At 39.8% G+C, this 18,645-nt stretch overlaps 2 protein-coding genes across 2 annotated transcripts; both read right to left on the bottom strand.

Moving 5' to 3' along the window:
- Positions 1–2,502: 2,502 nt before the first annotated feature.
- LOC141009727 (androgen-dependent TFPI-regulating protein) lies at positions 2,503–5,492 on the bottom strand. Its single transcript, XM_073482418.1, has 6 exons — positions 5,340–5,492; positions 5,128–5,253; positions 4,931–5,032; positions 3,253–3,368; positions 2,649–2,800; positions 2,503–2,540 (listed from the first exon to the last, which is right to left on the bottom strand). The coding sequence occupies exons 1-6, from the start codon at positions 5,490–5,492 to the stop codon at positions 2,503–2,505; spliced, it is 687 nt and encodes a 228-aa protein (XP_073338519.1).
- A 2,197-nt stretch (positions 5,493–7,689) lies between these two features.
- fam83ha (family with sequence similarity 83 member Ha) lies at positions 7,690–17,766 on the bottom strand. Its single transcript, XM_073481690.1, has 6 exons — positions 17,531–17,766; positions 15,599–16,050; positions 15,318–15,482; positions 13,798–13,922; positions 9,004–13,036; positions 7,690–8,906 (listed from the first exon to the last, which is right to left on the bottom strand). The coding sequence occupies exons 2-6, from the start codon at positions 16,040–16,042 to the stop codon at positions 8,895–8,897; spliced, it is 4,779 nt and encodes a 1,592-aa protein (XP_073337791.1). The 5' UTR covers positions 16,043–16,050; positions 17,531–17,766; the 3' UTR covers positions 7,690–8,894.
- Between the last annotated feature and the right edge of the window lie 879 nt (positions 17,767–18,645).

Raw genomic sequence — 18,645 nt, 5'->3', positions numbered from 1 at the left:
TGTTTGCCAACTCCATCAGTACACATTCAAAGTATGTTAGGTGTAAACCTAATTCAAATGGACAGGTGGTGACACTCTTCAGAAGTGTTTCTTAACACTGCATTACAGTATGAAATCATACGTCACTGCTGCAACTCTTCTTTCATTGCTATTGCAGGTGACAGGGACTTGCGTTCTTACTGGAAACTCGTTTACGTAACAACACATGATGTCTGACGATTAACATCTTTCAGGTGTAGTTTCTCCTGAAATGCAGTGAATCCTGTACAGCTGGTTCTTCATGGGTGTTAATCCCTCGTGACTCTCACTGTGGTCTGATGTCTCAGAGCTGGAGGATCTTATTTTACTGACAGTCGTTTACAAATCAGGGTGCATTCAGGACATAACCAAGAGAAATACACATGTGGCACCTTCTGGGGGTAAGTAAAAACCTCTTTATACGTTATTTAAATCTCTTACAGCTGTGAGTTGCATCAGTGTGAATTAATCAGAGTTTTTGTCAGAGGACTAATATTAACTGGCGTTTTCTTTTAACTTGCTCAGATTGTTGTTGGCCTCCTCTTCATCATAATGTGCTTTTCAAAAGGACTCAAAGAGGTGAGTAAACCTTTGCCCTGTTTTCTTTTGCATGATGAAATGTTTTTGGTTCTAAAATGTAATTTGGATGAAGAATAAGACATGAATCAACCTTTAAAAGACAGAAACCAACTGAAGCTGCACTGCAACTGCTAGAGGAAATGACCAGTGTTACCATGACGGAAATAAAGTGTGATTGTCTGTAACGATTGTTATCTTTGACAGGAAAATAAACCTCAAAAATCACAACCTGAATCATCTGCCAACAACAAGAAGGTGAGTAATCATCCAAAGTTAAATGCTGTAGTTATTTATGATAATTGAGATGAAATATTTAACATTCACCTCTTCGGCAGAAGGATCTGAGTGAAGAAGATGTGCACTTATTGGCCAGGATCCTTTCAGTTGGATTGGTGGATGCGGATCCAAACTATCTCCACCATCTTAAAGGCTACAGAGACCTGCATGGTGGATGAGCTCCTCTTTAAAGAAATCACCCCACAAATCGGAATTAATGGACAAAACATAGCTGTCCTGGATATATCGATGGATTTGTGATGAAATCAAATCAAGACTGTTCAGCATTGTGTTTTGGATTACAACAAGTCAAGTTGTTCTCCCAACCCCCCCAGATGTTCCATGATTAATGGGAAAATGTGCACTTTTATTCAGGTCAAAGATGACACTGCTAATGAATTAGGGGCAATGGTGCTTTATGTGGATCATTTGAATGGTGCATCCTGACTGCTTCATTTATTGCCAGATTGTATCAGTTGATAATTGTGAATAAGTGAAAAAAAGAATCTCTGATATATACCTATTACATTCAACATCGACCTGTTTTTAATATGGGTAATACATAAGATGAAAATATAGAAACTAGAGGATTACTTGTTGTTGTTGTTGTTGTCATGCTTGCTTTATTAGGCTCGCTTCGATGTTTAAACTACTTTATTTAAGTGTTGTGCAATGTTAAAGGGGCTCTGTGGAACATTTGTGTTGTGCAGGATGCCGGTCATTAGTTTATGTTGGCGGACTCTATTTCTAAACATCCTTTGTATAGTCATGGAAAATCCAACATAAATCCTTCACAAAGAAATCCACAGTCCAACCAAGAGAGACAGGGAGGGTTTAATTTTTCATGTCACGTTACAATCTGCTCACATATAGCCAATAAAAATGTGATTAATACATGTAAACTGCTACAGATTGTGACATAGAGCCCCTTTAAACGCCCCTTGTTGAACTGTAAAGCCATTCATCCCATAAAGGCCTACAACAGGTAGCCAGGCTACACAATTTAGCTGTTGAAGCCAGTTTCAGTAGCTACTGTTTTTTTTTTTCTATTTATTTTCTATTTAGCTTTATGCATATTTTTCTGATTCTTTGTCCTTTATTTTTGCATCTCGAGCTGTTGTAACAAGTAAATTTCCCCGTTGTGGGATAAATAAAGCCAATCTTAATCTTAATCTTACAGAGAGCAGATAGCCCCTTTAAAGTGAGACTGTAGCTTTTTCTTGACAGCGGATACTGAATTGGGATAATACTAAGTAGATTTTAGCTAAATGCTAAGTTTTTACTGCTAAATTGCTGAGCTAATGTAACAGTAAATAAATGAAGAAGAATCACACAGTCAGTGAAGTGAATCAGTGTTGTGTGTTATACAGCAATATGTAGTCTATCTAAGGTTTGCTAACTTTAGCTCACATTAGTCACCATGAGTACTGGTCATACCAGACCGACAAAGACTGTAGCAGCAAAAGCTTGAGAGTGTTTTATCGAACAATGGTGTGTGTTATTCCTTTGAAATTCAACTTTTCACTTGTAACAGGAAATATGTGTTATCGCTTCTACCAAAAGTTACATACTCTTGCTATTAGGGATAACTATTCGACCATTTTTATGTGCCACAGACGTTGAATTTGGCTACTTTGCTTTGGTTGTCATTCTGGTTCTGCCCTTACCTAAAGGAGACAAAAGCAAAAGAGAGACACAGACAAAGAGAGAGATTAGTGACAAATAAACATGCATTCCTTTGTTTGTCTACAGTGGTAAATTTGCTTGTCTCTTACTCCAGACATGGCTGTTGAGTTTGTCCCCGAGCACGTAGAGCAATGTCACCACTGACATGTTGAAAAAGAAGAAGCCCATGAGACCATTGGTGCTGAAGTGCCCAAGAAGGGGATACACCCAAATCCCAACAGACAAGTACACCCATATAATCCTGCAGAGCATGTTTAGAGAGAGGGAAAAGAAACTTCAGTGTATCTGTCAGATCATCTTGCACTGTCTTGTCTCAACAATCTAGTATGGCATGTGCAAATATTCACTGCAGCAGAGTAATAAATCTCCTCAACATAGCTATGGTCTGTACCATCAGACAGATGAGGATATGTAGGTAGCTACTGTATGTGAGCCAGAACTGTTAAAGGTACAAAGGAAGCTTTTCAGCCCTCCAGCTGTTTGCATTATGAACTGATAAATGCTGCTGCGCTGGACTAGTCCAGACTAGTTACAGTGGGAACATTTAGACACTGCTGTGCTATTTTACCACATTAACTCAAGAAGGACTACATTGTCCTGAAATGCTTTGATATTTGTGTATCAACTATGTGCCTATTAAAGTTTGGAAATGCTTTGTTATGGTTCTACTGTGTGTGCTGACTCAACACTTACCAGAATAAGTAAGACAGGCCAACAACTCCTAATGCTGCCAGCGCATGTTTAGTCTGAGGGTAGGTGTGAGGCTGCACCAGCACTTCTCCAAGTAAAACAGGAAGGACAAATGTGTGCTGAGGAAACAGTGTAGAATAACTCATTTATTTTTTATTACAGGAGAATCTGGGTTATTTAAATTTTGAGTCAAGCTTTATGTTAAGGTCCTTGTAATAAGCATTAGTTAATAGTTAGGCCCTTATAAGTCATTATCACCATCTATAATCATTTATAATACTAAGCATCTATTAACTCAGACATTTGTTCTCTCTGTAGTAAAATAGAAGACACATAACTGGAAACAGAATGGAGAATAAAGACAAAGAGATAAAAAGCTAGTAAATAGAACAGAAAAACAATAAATAAGTAAGTAAAAGCAACGTCAGACGGAAAGAGCAAAGTATCCCGAGTGCAGTTTGTTAGTCCTTGGCTGTTTGTGTGCTTGTGTGTTGATGTGTGTTCACCAGGAGTGGAAGTAACTAACAACATCTACTCAAATAACTGTAAGTAAGTCTGTAATTTAACTCATACCATTACACCATGTAATCTAGTAAGTTTTTGTTTTGTTTTTTTACAAAAAACAAAACTGTACAGCAGGTGCAGGTTTGGAACAGAAATCCCTCTGACTGAACCGCTGCTACTGATAATGGATTACACATCAACGGTTGAAAAGTAACTAATACTCTGAGTAGAGTTTGAGAAGAGTATGTTGTACTTTTACTTAAGTATTATTCTAACACCAGTAGTTTTACATGTTATTGAGTAATATTTCAGTAATGTAACTGTAATCATACTTGAGTATAGATATTCAGTACTCTTTCCACCACTGGTGCTCACAGTTCCCTTATTATTGCTCTGTGGGAGAGCTGTGATGGAGGCCACAGCTCTTGGATAGAAGCTGTTTCTCAGTCTGTTTGTCCTGGATGCATAATGCATAAAAAATTCTGTATAAATCTCAATAAATCAACAAAAAAGCTCAAGAGTTAGCAATGACATTATAGGTCAGTTGGTTAAACTCAACAAATGTGTTTGCAATGCTGTTATAAACAAATATAAGCTATTAATTAGATATTAGACACTCATAAGGCTTTTATTAATATTATTAAAGATATGATATGTAACATTTCTGTATCAAAATGTCTCAAAACGATTAGACCTTTGTTATATTGTTTGTTGAGTTGTGTGCTTATATTATCACAAATGTTTCTAACTACCCAGAGAAATTTTTAAAAAAGGTTCACTTTTCATTTGGTCGCTTGTCACAAGAGGGAAACTAAAATATATGTACAGTTTCCTTGAACAGAGTCAGAGAATGAGGAAGAAAGTCGGCGAATGACACTTAGGGTCAGAATAGCCAATCAGAAGCAAGGGATGGTTATCATGGCACTACACCAGCTCTCTGTCTTTTGTTTTGTTTTGGATGAGAGATCCCTTTCAGCAGAATTTATGTATTGTGCGTTTCATTCAACTATTTCTAATAAGTTACATTTTTTATGCTATTATTAACACTTATACAGTCTTATTAATGTTAATAAACATATGATAAGGACTTATAAGGGCCTTATTACCTATTAGCTCACGCTCATCAAAGGGTTATTAAATTTTAGGCAAAAAATAGTTGAAATGCTTACAAACAGACCATAGCATGGTTCATCCAGGGGGGGAAGAAGGTGTCAATGGTAGCTGGGTAGACTAGTTCACGGTCATAGGCAAAGATGGTCCAGAAAAGTAGAACAACAAACTAAACAAAATGCATAGAACATGAATTAATGTGTAGCACATTTCTTATTTTATGATTTTACAACAATGTTGGATTTTCAAAAATGTGTTTCTCACCATGCCCACAGGGAAGGCAAAGACAGAGAAGAGAAGGTCTTTACATCTGTTCAGAGTGCTCTCAGACTTCTTCCCAGGTTGTAGATCATTCACTGTGGCCAGTCCAAAGAATGTCATTTGTAGTAACTGAAATATTAAAAGCAACATTATTATTTCCTTTTTCATATATACTATTGAACATTTTATTAATATAATATTTGGAATTTACTTACCAAATTCAAAAAAGTAAGGTACTTCCAAGGTCCTCCGTAAACAAAGATTCCTGGTGGTAACTCCTCTCCATCCTTAGCAGCGAGATTCTTAACAATGAAAGCGTACCAGGTGAATGCTGTGATGTGGTACACTCTTCTCAGGGTTGAAGTCATTGTACTGTAAATGTATACTGATCCTCAACAAACAACAAAAAACAAAATAAAAACTAGCAAAAACTTCTCTTCAGAGTGTGAGTTTTCCCTTCAAACTTGAGGTACTTCAGGCAGTGAGGGTTCTTGAGAGATTAGTGTAATTCAGCGAGAGCTTATCGAAATCAGTGAGCAGTGGATGTAAAGCGACATTCGCAGACAAGAGGCCCACTGTTTCATACAAAGCACTGGAGTCTCTCTTTCATAACTGACGCGCTGTAGCATGTGACAATTTCATTCGCAGTGAGAGCTTAATCGGTTTCATAGCGTTTTGCAATAGAAGTTAAGTGAGTAAATCAGTTCAAGTTAAGTACGTCATTTGCAAAATAGTTGATTCTCTGTTGTCATAAAGTGTTGTGAAATCCTGATCTTGTCCTTAAACAACACACTTAATCCCAGCCAGCATCAGGTGTGCTGTTACGTGTTTGTCCTTGACCTCTGACCTCCCTTTGGAGGGACAGCGATTTTGCATTGTCAAATTTTTGGAAATTATATGATGAGTCATATTTTGTTCTCCAGTTAACATAAATTAGATCGTAAGGTAGAAATACACTAGACAAATATTTATATTATAAAATGCAGAAAATGCAGAATTCATTTATAAATGAATTCTGCATTTTTCTACTAAGGGTGCCTCGACTAGAAGGCTGAAGCAAGCTAGCAGCCTTTTGAAGCTGTAATGCTCATTTCACATCAGGAAACAGTTGTATGACAGATGGAGAAAAAAAAGACAATTTTTTTTCCCATCTGAAGTTTGGTACTGGTAACAGGCTGAAGTGAATGGGGCTTTTCATTTTTTTTGTGGGTTCTCGACAGCATGACCATGTTCAGGGATTTGCATGGTGGGAGTAACGGACACTTTTGACCTGAGGGTGGTGCTAGAGTTAATGTCATTGTGGTGAGACACTCATGACACTTTTGGGATGTCATGTGAAGGCTTGTGAATGACAGGTTAGTACGCCATCATTTTTTATGTTGTGTTTCAGTCAGTGTGTCAGAAATAACATGCTGTGCGTTATACAACTATTTGTTATTCCATACGTCCCTGCACTTTATATATATATTTAAACAATATAGCGACACATTATCAAATGTTAAAAACAAAACAAAAAAAAATTATTGAGACTTTTAAGTTATTAAATGAATGTAACATTTATAAAATTAACTCTGGCCCTTTAAATTGTGAATGTAGTTTTATGTTTAAATGTCCAGTTCGTAAGAAATGTATCTATCTTGATAACATCTTGGGCAACATGTCACGGTGGTATCAAATTATGACTAACTTTTGAGATACAGATACGTCGACGCAACACAGTACAAAAAAAGAGACAAAATTAAAGGTCCATTTTGTGAGGAAGTTGATTTTTGAATCTCATTCCCAACTCGTCAAATACTGACATTTTGAGATTGTAGGTCGGGTCGGCTGCCATCCCAAAGCGTCACTATTTGAGGTGTGAATGAGACTCAAAAATCAACTTCCTCAAGAAACCAGACCTTTAATTTTGTCTCTTTTTTTGTTCTGTGTCATCGTCCATGTATCTGTTTGTACAATAAAATAGAAAAAAAAAGTTAGTCAGTCATAATTTGATACCATCATGACATGCCCAAGACGTTATGAAGATAGAGATGATTCTACTACAATTACAACACAGAATCTTATGTATGTAAAATGGCTCGGTATTATAGTATTACATAAACAACGCCCAGTGTAATCAATCATCTCCATCATAGTGCAGAAACAAGTGATGGGGGTAGAGTGGCTGAGACAGACACCATTCACCCTGTTACAAGACACTGTACCATCAACATGATGTTGAAACGGTTACAAAAACAAAAAGTTTTAAGAGAACAGGTTTTGAAAAAAAAAAAGCAGAGGTGTCAGTAATAAAATGAAAGATGGCTGAGTTCCTTTAGCTGCTTCAGTTTCAGGTTCCAGGTATTTTGCATGTTGGCTCACTGTCACACTTTCGTGGCTGACTGTTGTCAGTAACACCTGTGCTTTTCCTGTTGTGACAAATCAAAAATGTCTGCAGGTAGTGAATGCCAAAACATGATATATGTAAATTTGCCACACTTGCCTAATGTTATTAACTGTGAATCAGTTAATCTTCTCTCAGTAACTTCCTTCTGCAATGTCAGGCGCACAGAAGGCAGAAAAACACAACATTTTAAAGAAGTTTTATTTATAAATGCCAGGTGTTTGTGGTCCATAAATCCATTGTAAAACTTTCAGAGCACAATTCCACATACTGTTACGTAAAGTCTTTGCAGTTTCAGAATTCCTTGTTTCTCTGTACAGGTATGACAAGTTGTGATTTAAAAAGGCACATTTTCAGAGACAATTAAAGGGTTGGTTCCAGCATATTTTCTCACCTACCCCTGGTGGAATCTAGCCATACGGGTAGCTACACTGAAACAACTACAAAGCAAACTATCTTTCCTCATGCTTGTTTCACAAGCCTTGTAAATACAATAAAAAACATTTGGCTGGTGTGGGTAAATTGGGTGTATTGACCCTTTAGGGTAACTAGGCACAACTTGAAAATCAGACCAACATCCCCTCTGGATAATGTTCAAAAGAAAAAAAAAAAATCTGACATGCTATCTGGTGTACAATGATTTATACATTAATATTTTAAAAACATGACGTTTAAGCTGCAATTCTGTTTCAATCAAAGTTTGTTCAACATTTCCAAGTTTGATTTAGATAACAAAGAATACATGTTATTTACACCAGAACAATAACAGTCCTGCGTGGATATGAATTTATATACCCACTTCTTTCACAAACACATGTAATATAAACATCTTTGTTTAACATGATCGTGAAATACTACAATATAAACTACAGTATCTTACAGTTTTACAACCCACTTTAGATTATCTTATCTATTACAGCTTAACATCACATTTTGTCTTAAAACCAGCTAACATTAATGTAATGGCTGTCAGTGCTGTATTAAAGGCATGGACAGACCTCATCGTAGAAACAACCTGCTGCACACATTGCACTTTACCCATGCAGTCAGTAAAAATATATTTGCTCACACACATATAGTTTCAGTCCTTGTAGTTTTCACACAGTAAAAACCCCTTTGTTGGTCGTGGCACATTGGATTTGTACATCAGGGTTTGTATTCATTTGTATTACAAGTACTTTTACCCTTTAAAATTCAGTGCCACTGATACACGCATCCCTTTTTCTTCGCATAACGTGCCTTTTTGGAGCGAGGCCACCGTGAAATCAAATTTCTCTTGAATGTCTTTGGTGAGAAAATATCTTGGTCATCATTTCAGCTTTCTATCTGCTTCTCCTTACACATACTGTATGCACTGTTCATCCTCTCTTCTTTCTTTGGATCCCATTTAAGGTGCCATCTGTGAAAGTGACCGAAACACAAAATGATTTAGTACAGGGGAAACAAAAAGTACTTTTAAACAGGTAATAGTAACAATGGTGTTAATGCATTCATACCTCAAATCGACTGTAAACTTTCCTCTCCTTCCTCATGCTCTGAATCCTCTCGAGCAGCTTGTCGCGCTCCTGATTTGACTTGACTGGTTGCCCTCTGTTTAATGACCTCATCCCTCTTTCTTTCTCCCTTTTGGCGTTTTTGTCCGCTTCGTCTTCCTTCTCGTCATCGGTGACAGGAGACTCTTTGGTTGCTTCAGTCCTGCTTTGGCTATTAGCAGATATTTGCTCTAGGAGCAGCTTTGTGTCGTCTCTGAGGTTGCTGCTCGAGAGCACGTTGGCTGTTGATGACTGGTAGCGAGACTGGCTTGATTTTGGCTGCTTGGACTGCGGTGACTGAGGCACGGCTTCATCTGATGTGATCTCTGGCATCTCGGAGCAGTTATTTTGCTTTACTTGGTCGTTTGTTTTCTCACTGCAGTCTGACTCCTGTGTAGTAGCTTTATCAACCTTATTAGTGGTCTCAGTATCACGAGTTTTGTTCTCACCAGGGTCAGGCTTTTCAGGCTCTTGGCTTACTTCTTTCTCACTGTCCTTACCATTTCCAGCAGGTACAGGGGACTCTAAGGAGTGAGTTTCAGAAGTCACAGATTCAGGTGTTTTACATGGCAATTTAGACTCTGTTGGGACTTCTGAGGTGGGCTCAGCTGGACTAGAAGTTGGAGTTTCGTTGGAGTCTGTTGTAACCTGCTCTGGAAGAGAGTTAGTATGCGAGGGGCTATGCAATGCAGACAGTGTTTTTTCAGCCTCAGGGGACAAAACAGATCCAACAGACTCAGTTTGAGGAGTAGAACATGACACTGTTTCAGCAGGACAGGGGGCGACAGGTCCAGTCAGGTTAAGTCTGGATGGAGGGGTCACTTGTATTGGTGCATCTTGAGGAGACGCAGTCTTTTCTGACTGGGGTGCTTTCGGAGTTAAATCTGGATGGACAGGAGAGCTTGTCTCTGCTGGAGACTGCTCAGGTGGAAGGTCTGCTGGGGAGGGAGTAGGTTTAATGCTCTCATTTTGATCAGATCTGGATTTACTTTCCACATCAGCTACATTAGGTAAACATGACTCAGGGGGTGTGCTATCATCTTTGGCATCCTTTAATGCTCCAAGAACAGCAAATTCATCTCCAACAACTTGTGGAACAGAGCTGTTTTCAGATTCAGGAACATCTTTTTGGGAACGAGATTCTTTAGATTCTGTCTCTGCAGTGGACTGTAATGAGGATACCTTTGGCTCTGGACTAGCAGCACATGTGTCTGGGGAAATATCAGATTCCACATGTGCAGAGTCAACTGCTGAAGGTTTCTCGGTTGACGTCAGATGGGAAACAGAATCTAGATGAGCTTGGGTGGACTCAGATTCTGTTTGGCTGATAGAAGAAGCGGTAGATTTTTGTGACGATTCCTCAACTGATTGGGCAAAGGGGCTGGCATTTTTCTGTGCATTTGGGGACAATATGCTGGAAGTTGGGGTTGAGTTTGAGTCTTCTAGGGGAACATTAGAAGATATTGTTTCTGCTGGAGTGGTAAGAGGACTTGGACTGATCTGTGAACCACCAGTGTTCTGCTCAGAAAGCAGAGGCGGAGACGAGACGCTGGTTTTTAACTGAACAGATTCTTGATTTGGGGCTTTAGAATTCACTGCAGCAGAAGACGGTGGCACCTTCACTGAACTGGAAGTGAGTGAATGTGACTCTTTTGAGGTAGTATCAAGGCTTGGTGGGTTTTTACTTTTATTGATACCTTGAGCAAGAGAAGGAACATTAGCAGGAGTAGCATTCGTTGGTGTAGGTGGATGACTTGGGCTACTCTTTCCTACAGCAAGATTTGACAGCTTTGGTTCTGGAGGCACTACTGGTTGTGAAGAAACAGGTACAGTTGATGCTGTTTGGCTGTTCTCAAGCTCTGTCTTCTTTGAAACTGTTGAAACTCTGGTTTGTTCTCCTTTACAGCTTTGGGTGGTGTTGGGATCATTCTTGACCTGGCTGTCAGCCTCGTTAGTCTTATCACTGGCATCTAAAGATGGATTGACTAACTTACATGCTTCTGTGGATACTGTTTTCCCTGCATCATCTGCAGAGGCATTTCTTTCTGGTAAACCCGCAGATGTTGTGGTATCAGCCATCTTTTCTGCAGTTTCTTGTGGTACAGGTTCAGTTGGTGGTTTCATTGGAAGTTTCTCTTTGCTCTTTTCAGCCTCTGTAGCCTTAGCAGCTCTGCGTTTTGCTGCCAGCTCTTTGAAAAACATTAGCCTTGTATCAGGATCACTCATGTCTACATACAATGGATTGGCTAGCAAAGGTTTGGGTGGCTGGATCGGTTGATCTGTTTTGGGCAGTTCAGCCTCAGAAGGCTTGGATTGGGGCACTGGTGGTGAAGGATTTGCTTGCTCTTCATCTGGTGGTGATGACTCTTGTACCTTCCGTTTTTCTGACAGATCCTTAGAATTTTCATCCTTTGATGAGTCTTTATCATCTGCTTTAGTGTTCCCATCATCTGGCGAGTCTGTGGTAGAGTTATCAAAAGTGGATGACTTCATGTAACGGCTCCATTCAAAAGGTCCTCTTGCAGCAGACCTCCTTTGTCCCAATGCCTGAGAAACAAAAGGTTGTTTTGCCTGTTCAGCCTCATTTTTGTCACTTTCCTCATCCTGCTGATCTTGGGTAGTATTCTGCTGCTCCAGAGAGCTGAATATCAGAGAGGATCTTAACCTCGAGCTCCTCTGTACAGCTGGATTGTATTTCCTACGGAATGATTCCTCCCTATGAAGAGCAGGTTTTGGTTCCTTTTGCTCGGCCTCCTCTGTCTTTTCCCCTTCAGTTGTGGATGATGATTCTGAAGGTGTCGGGGTTGTTTTGGTGTCTGCTGCCGCTGCTGTAGGTTCATCAGGCAATTTCTTCGGCTTCTCTCGTCCAGAGGTTATGGCATAACTTGGCATCTGACTCGCCCTGGGTATTGCAGGGACCTTAAACTCTCTGACATTAGGGATTTTAGGGACTGAAAACTCTATGCCTGGCATTGTTTGCTGTATGGGGTTAGAGGGTTCCTCAAAGGCATCTGGGGCATTAGATGGTTCAAATGGCAGGCCTTCATCTTCTGGATTTTCATATGCACTGAGATATGAGCTAATCCTCCAGTCTCTTAGTCCCCGTTTCACCAGAGGATCCTTGCGGTTAGTGTTAGGTTCCAGGTAAAACTGCTTCTGCTCAGATAGATTTGAAGGTGTGGGAGACGTTTGACAGGCGTGTGGCTGGCCTAAACTCAATCTTTTTGGGTGAGATGAACTAAAAGGTACATCCGCTGCAGGTGGTAATTTCTCTGAGCCCTGGTCAAAGTCTACATTTCTGGTGGTTGACAAATAGTTAAGCACAGGGTCAAATTCAGGCAGTTCTATCTCTTGTGGTAAACCAGGGTCAGAATACTGATCTGCTAAATGATAGTCTTGGTTCCAGAACTTGTCATAGGCACTGTGATCTGGTTCATTTCCTGGTCTAGGTCCTGGTCCTGGATAAGGCAGCTGCCCCCTTTGGAACAGCCTTCCCTGGTTCTCCGCCTCTGGCATTCCTTGTTGCTGCAGGAATGGGTGAGAGTATTTACCAGGAACACCTTCAGCATAACTGTGACGTTTGAAGGCAGGATTCTCCATCAGCCTAGAAGGGCCCTGATCAAAAAACGGATCCATGCGTGTTTGCTGGGATGGAAACCTGCTGTACATATCTGCAGGGTTTTGCATTGGTTCCTTTCTTTTAAGGGGCTTCATCCTCCAATCCATATCCATACGTTCATCATAGGAATGTCTCGCCCAGTCCTCCAGATGAGCTGGGTCCGGTTTCCGTGGCTCTCTGTACAGTGAAGTTCTTTCACTTGGGTATGGCCTCTTTTGTAAGAGGCTATAGTCTTCCATTGGAGCATGCACATTTTCAATCACCAGCGGTTTGGACTGAGCAAACAGAATACGAAACTCTTCATCAAAGGTCGATACAAGCTGTCCAAGGAAAAGGTGTGCCATACAGCGGTGGAGCTTCTCAAAAGACCACATAAAGCTGGAAGAAGACATGACAATACGTATTATTATTATCAGTGCTTTTTAGTCCTGACATACATGAGCAAACGGACACAAACAAAATACATTCACATAAACTAGGGGTGTCACAATTTTGATACTGAAGGGAAAAGCAATCGAAATTAACTTTCACTTGAAAGACGACAGAGCTAGCCTACCAGTAACTGCAGCTGTACTTCCAGACACTTATCCGCTGGATCAACTGACTGGCACCAGAGGTAACTCTGACAGTCTCCGAGATGTTTGATTTATTTTTTATTTATTTTCTTTTTCAGAGAACCTTTATTGATTTGTTTGGGAAAAAGGGGTTTACTCTGGACAGATTTGAGAAACTTAACTTGCGGTACATTTGTTTAACTCTGGAATCTTTCATTTTGATGAATACTATCTGAACTTGCCTAACCTCTAAAAAGCCCCCAGGATAAAGTCAAGTTGTTGTTGTAAAATACTACCTTCTTTTGAAAGAAGAATTTAATCAAATGTAAATGACAGTTGTAATGGCATAAATCCAATACTCTGTTCATCTTTACAAATCAAATGCATAATTCTAACTATGGCATAGCTCCCAGTGTAAAAACAATCATAATTTAATTGAATGGTGACCTTAAATTGAAAATTCAAACTGAATCAGGGATTTAGAGAATCATGACACCACTTATAAAAACATACTGTACATGAATCACTCAACCCCTTGTGTGATATGTATAATGGTATGGCGTTTTCAGTTTTAAATAGGCTCACCTGTAGTTTCCACTCAGCACAGCCCTGCAGTCTGTCAACAAGAAGCGATCCATCATCTGACCTTGGAAGGATTTCCCTGACCGGCAGTGATACGTGATGCCAGACACTGTTCTCACACGTAAAAACTGCAAGATACACAGCAAATCACCCGAAAATGAAAATTAAGCTAAAGTAGCACATATGGTGTTTTAACTGACTGCAATCCAAGCTAGGTGGCAGCATTGCGTTAGTACTAACACTTTGAAAATAAGGAGATAGAAAATGGCTGCATTTCAAGTTCCCTTTTACAGTAATATGCAGCCACTGTGATTTCTTTCAGTGGGAAAATACTGTTTAGTCAGGACATAAGACACATTAATTAACATCAGATGTGCCAGATTCGTTCATATGGCTTAATATCCTCTGAGCGGGCATCTAAAAACAAACATGACAGACGGAACTGAACTGAACATTATAAAGGATGACATAGGATAATGTTATAGGCGTAAAAAGAGGCGTAAAAAGAGGCATAAAGCAGTAAAAGCATGTAACATTCAGCATATAAAGCAAATGACAAACACGATAACACAACCGGTCACACACACTGAAACATCATGGGAAGCCTAAAAGCTTGATAATGTTGCTTATGATTTGTAACATGTAAGATTCACAATGCCGGACAAAGAGAAACTTTCTATTAAATATCTTGTTTACTGTTATTTGTTCAATAACGTTCTAATAACAGTAACTAATACATTTCTAACAAAAGTTCTCTCAAGTTAAGGGGAAGTGCATGCCAGCCACGTGATGTACGGAAAGAAAAGGCTGCTTTATTTATTTATTTATTTGTATGATGGAGTCACCCGTAGCAACAGCTGTGGTGTGCCCACTGTACTTGTGCTTTTGCTCACAGGTTCTGTCAATAGGGACAGAGCAGATGTTAAAGGATAAGTCTATCCTATATGTTTGTTATTGTCTAACTAATAATGAAAAAAGACAAAAAACAACCATATGTTAGTCTGTCTCTCAGCACTTTGTGGCTCTCAGCCCAAAGCCCATTTGTTTCTACTGGAGATGTAAATCTTTAAAGTGAGTCACAAATATATAGCTGGGGACATGTGAGGTATTTACAGCAGGGCAGCAACAAGTGTTTATTTTCATTATTGATTGATCTGTCGATTATTTTCATGATCTCTTAGTCTCTTAGTTTGCTGTCATTAATGACAAAGAAAAGCAGAAAATCCTCACATTTAAGAAGCTGGAGCCAGCAATTTAAAAAAAAGATTTTGCTTGAAAAAGGCACAAGTCGTGTTTTTCAGCTTCTTTAGTAAAACTGCGTGAGATGAATATTAAAGTAGTTGGTTAAATGTTACTGCATTTAAGTTTCTTCATTTGTTTTTTAAAATATTAAAACTTATTTACTACCTCATCTACTACTAGTAGTAGTAGTTTCAGGTTCTTGATTGAATTGAAAGTTATAACGCAGCTTTATTACAGTACCTATGCCAAAATGTAACATTTTAACAGGAATATCAACTCACCTGAATGCATTGTAGATTGACTCTGCAGTTGGACACCATGCTGACGAAGTGATGTGCATTTTGTTCGTCTAGAAGGACGTAGACGGCAACATTCCTCATGGCAGCGTTCAGAATATCATGAAAAATGTCAACGTCAGTAAACATGTCCATCGCTATAGCAATCACCTGCGGAGATAAAAGACACAACACCACCAATGTCAAAACAACGCTTTCAGGAGAATGACACATCAAAGACACATTTGGCACAAAGTCGTCCCACATACAGAAAGCGAAAGAAATACCTGCTGAGCATTCTTGATAAGTCGTCGGGCCTGCTCCTTGATACTCGGCATGTTAGGCTCAGGGGGGTTGACCAGAGTGGTGACCTCTGTGGGCCCAATCAAGTGATGCAGTTGAGGCCAGCCGAGGTCCAAACCTGGGGCGTCCAGGTCAGAGTGAATCGGCCAGTAAGTGTCTGAGGAGCCATCTCCGCCACTGTCCAGAAAGCGTTGTTCAGGGTGGTTGCTCTGCTGAGGGACCTGAACCAAGTCTTGAATATACTGAATCTCAGATGAGGACAGGAAGTCCACCACATCTGCTTTTTGGAGAAACTGATAGTATCCATCCAAGTCCTCCTCAACCAGTGCGTCAATAGCCAGGCGATACTCTTCCCGATAGTGGGGAGGGAGGTAGTTGGGGTCCAGGGGGTTATCCCCAGCAGAGGAACACTGAGAGCGACGTGCCATACTGTACTCTAAAGAGAGGGCGAGGGCAAAAGGAAACATGAAGAATTGAATGTATATAGTATGAATCATTTTCACACTACGCATCTGTTTTAGTGTCTCAAAGAAGCACAACAAGAATACCAGCTAGATAGCCATGAACATCAACTCAGTTACAGTTGAATCACTTAATCGAAAAATGTATCTGAAACAATTTTGATGATCAGTTAACTGTTCAAAATTAATTTTCAAGCAAAAATAGCCAAAATTAATTGATTCCAGGTTTGCAAATGTGAATTCTATGCCTTATATAGGGTTACAATGGTATGAGAGTTTCACGGTACAAAAACCATCCCAGAAACTATCACGGTTTCACAGTATTACTCAATTGTTATTAATATCTGTTACAATGACCCTTAGAGGAATGAAAATAGAAGGGTTTTTGGTTGAACAAATGTTATGTCCATAGGACTAATTTAAGGAGATAGATATGTGATTAAAAACAAACAAAATGAGATACTGCAGTTGCTGTTTTATATATTTGAAGTGTTATGTCAGCTCATTGACTGTTTCATTTGACTGGAAACATCACAAACTAGCACGGGACAGGAAGGCTCTGCAGCGGCCGATTAAAAACCACCCAGAACATCATTAGCACCCCTCTGGCAAAAGATACAGAAGTATCCGCTGTCGTACCACCAAACTACAGAGCAGCTTCTTTCCTGAGGCTGCGATCCTCCTGAACTCATCTGTAACACCCCACTGTGAATTATTTTTCTTACTTGATTATTGTTGATTAATACATCTGTATAACTTTTGGTTTTGTTTCTGTGTGTGTGTGTGTGTGTGTGTGTGTGTGTGTGTGTGTGGCTCAGGGAATTAACAACAGAAATTAAATGAACCTTGAACTGAATGTGCTGTTGAATGCATTTGCCATATTGTGATATCTAAAAAAAATGACCTTATCAATATGATAACATTTTTTCCTACCATGTCACCTTGTTCAAAGCTTATGTGACCCTAAAAACCTTGAATCAAAGGGTTCAACTCCTCCTGCTTGGATCTTCAGCTTCCATACAAGAGCTGCAGCCCTCACCACAGCTATGATACTGTCCTAGTACAGCACTCTGAATGAGGGGAGATGAAAGCTAACCACAGGATAGATGGGTTATGGGTGTGGCTTCTCCCTCTGGCCAAAAAAACCTAAGTCTCCATTTGCAAGTTCATGTGAAACCTCACATAAGAGAAAACATCTCAGCCCAACACAAAACACCAACAAAACAACACAGACAAGACACAGGAGCGAACTTAAGGAATAAATAACCCATTAAGTCACCGTTAAGTGCTGAAAGTCCAACCCAGACTTCACCCACAAACTTATATTTCCACTGAGACCGAGTTAAAAACTTCACTGTAGTGCGACTGAATGCGTGCCAGCCATATGTTCAACTTCATATAGTCAAAACATACAAAACCGTAGAAGACAAACGTGGTTTGGTGAACTGAACTCACCCCGCTGAAGTTCACTCGTCAAGCTTCCCGTCGGTTAAACTTTAATCCGGTCATCTCGCCTCGCTCACCATGTTTTTCTCCACAGCTGTGTCCTGCTCCTAGTCCAGGTGGGACTTGTCGAGAGTTTTCTGTTACATCGCTTTTCCCCCGTAACCCAGCTAAACCAGTTTATTGTCATGCTTGAGGCATGTTGGCGAGAATGTCAGACACGGAGCACACCGAGAGGAAAAAAAGTGCTGTCGACTTCACTCCGCCCCGCCTCAGCTCGGCTCGGCTCGGCTCCAGCTCCTCTGTTGGCTCACTTCTGCTCCTGACAGCTCTCTCTCTGTGTCTGTGTGTCCACGCTTGTCCTCACACAGCTGAACTCTGCACACATGTTATCTGCCCACTGACTGCTGCTATCAGATACTGTATGACCATACTGCTGAGTGGCTCTTGGCAACTTAATTGTGTGATGTCTGCAAAATATATATATATATTGAATGTGGAGTTACTCTCTAATAAACTGACCCAAAGGATGCCACATTCTGATGGGGGCACAAGCTGTAACTAGGCTTAAAGGGGCAATAAGTAAAATAAAGATTTAGTTGAAAATGCGCAAAACCTATCAACAGAAAGTGACAAAACAACAGTTTTTATATTATGATCTAATATGTTGTTGTTGTCTATGTTATTGTGTTGCAGAGATGTCTACAGAAGTTAGCATGCTAACCAGCTAGCCTATCACGGTCCAAACATCCTACCAGTAAACATCAACACTCCCCTGATCTCCGCGACCCCAGTCCAGACCGCTAGCTACACAGCTAACTGAGCTAACTGGCTAACAGCAGCTACATTTAGCGGTTACTCTGGTGGCCAATTCTTACATATTGCACCTTTAGATAATAAAGAATTTACCGCTGCCGAAATAATAATTTGCAAATGCAATCATAATCATCATGAAAGATAACACATTTCCGTGTTTACTGCAGTTCTGCATGTGGTTTGTCCACGTGGTGTTGCTATACTTAGCTGTAGACATAAAAGGCTCATTCTAAGGTAATGAAAACAATAACTTTTCTTAGTTTCAGGTGATTATACCCTCATGATAACATAATGATGATTACTGTATTTAA

This window comes from Pagrus major, chromosome 15 (assembly GCF_040436345.1).
Source record: "Pagrus major chromosome 15, Pma_NU_1.0".
Classification (NCBI taxonomy): Eukaryota; Metazoa; Chordata; class Actinopteri; order Spariformes; family Sparidae; genus Pagrus; species Pagrus major.
The sequence above is the reverse complement of the archived record's forward strand: the minus strand, read 5'-3'. Positions and strand labels throughout refer to the sequence as shown.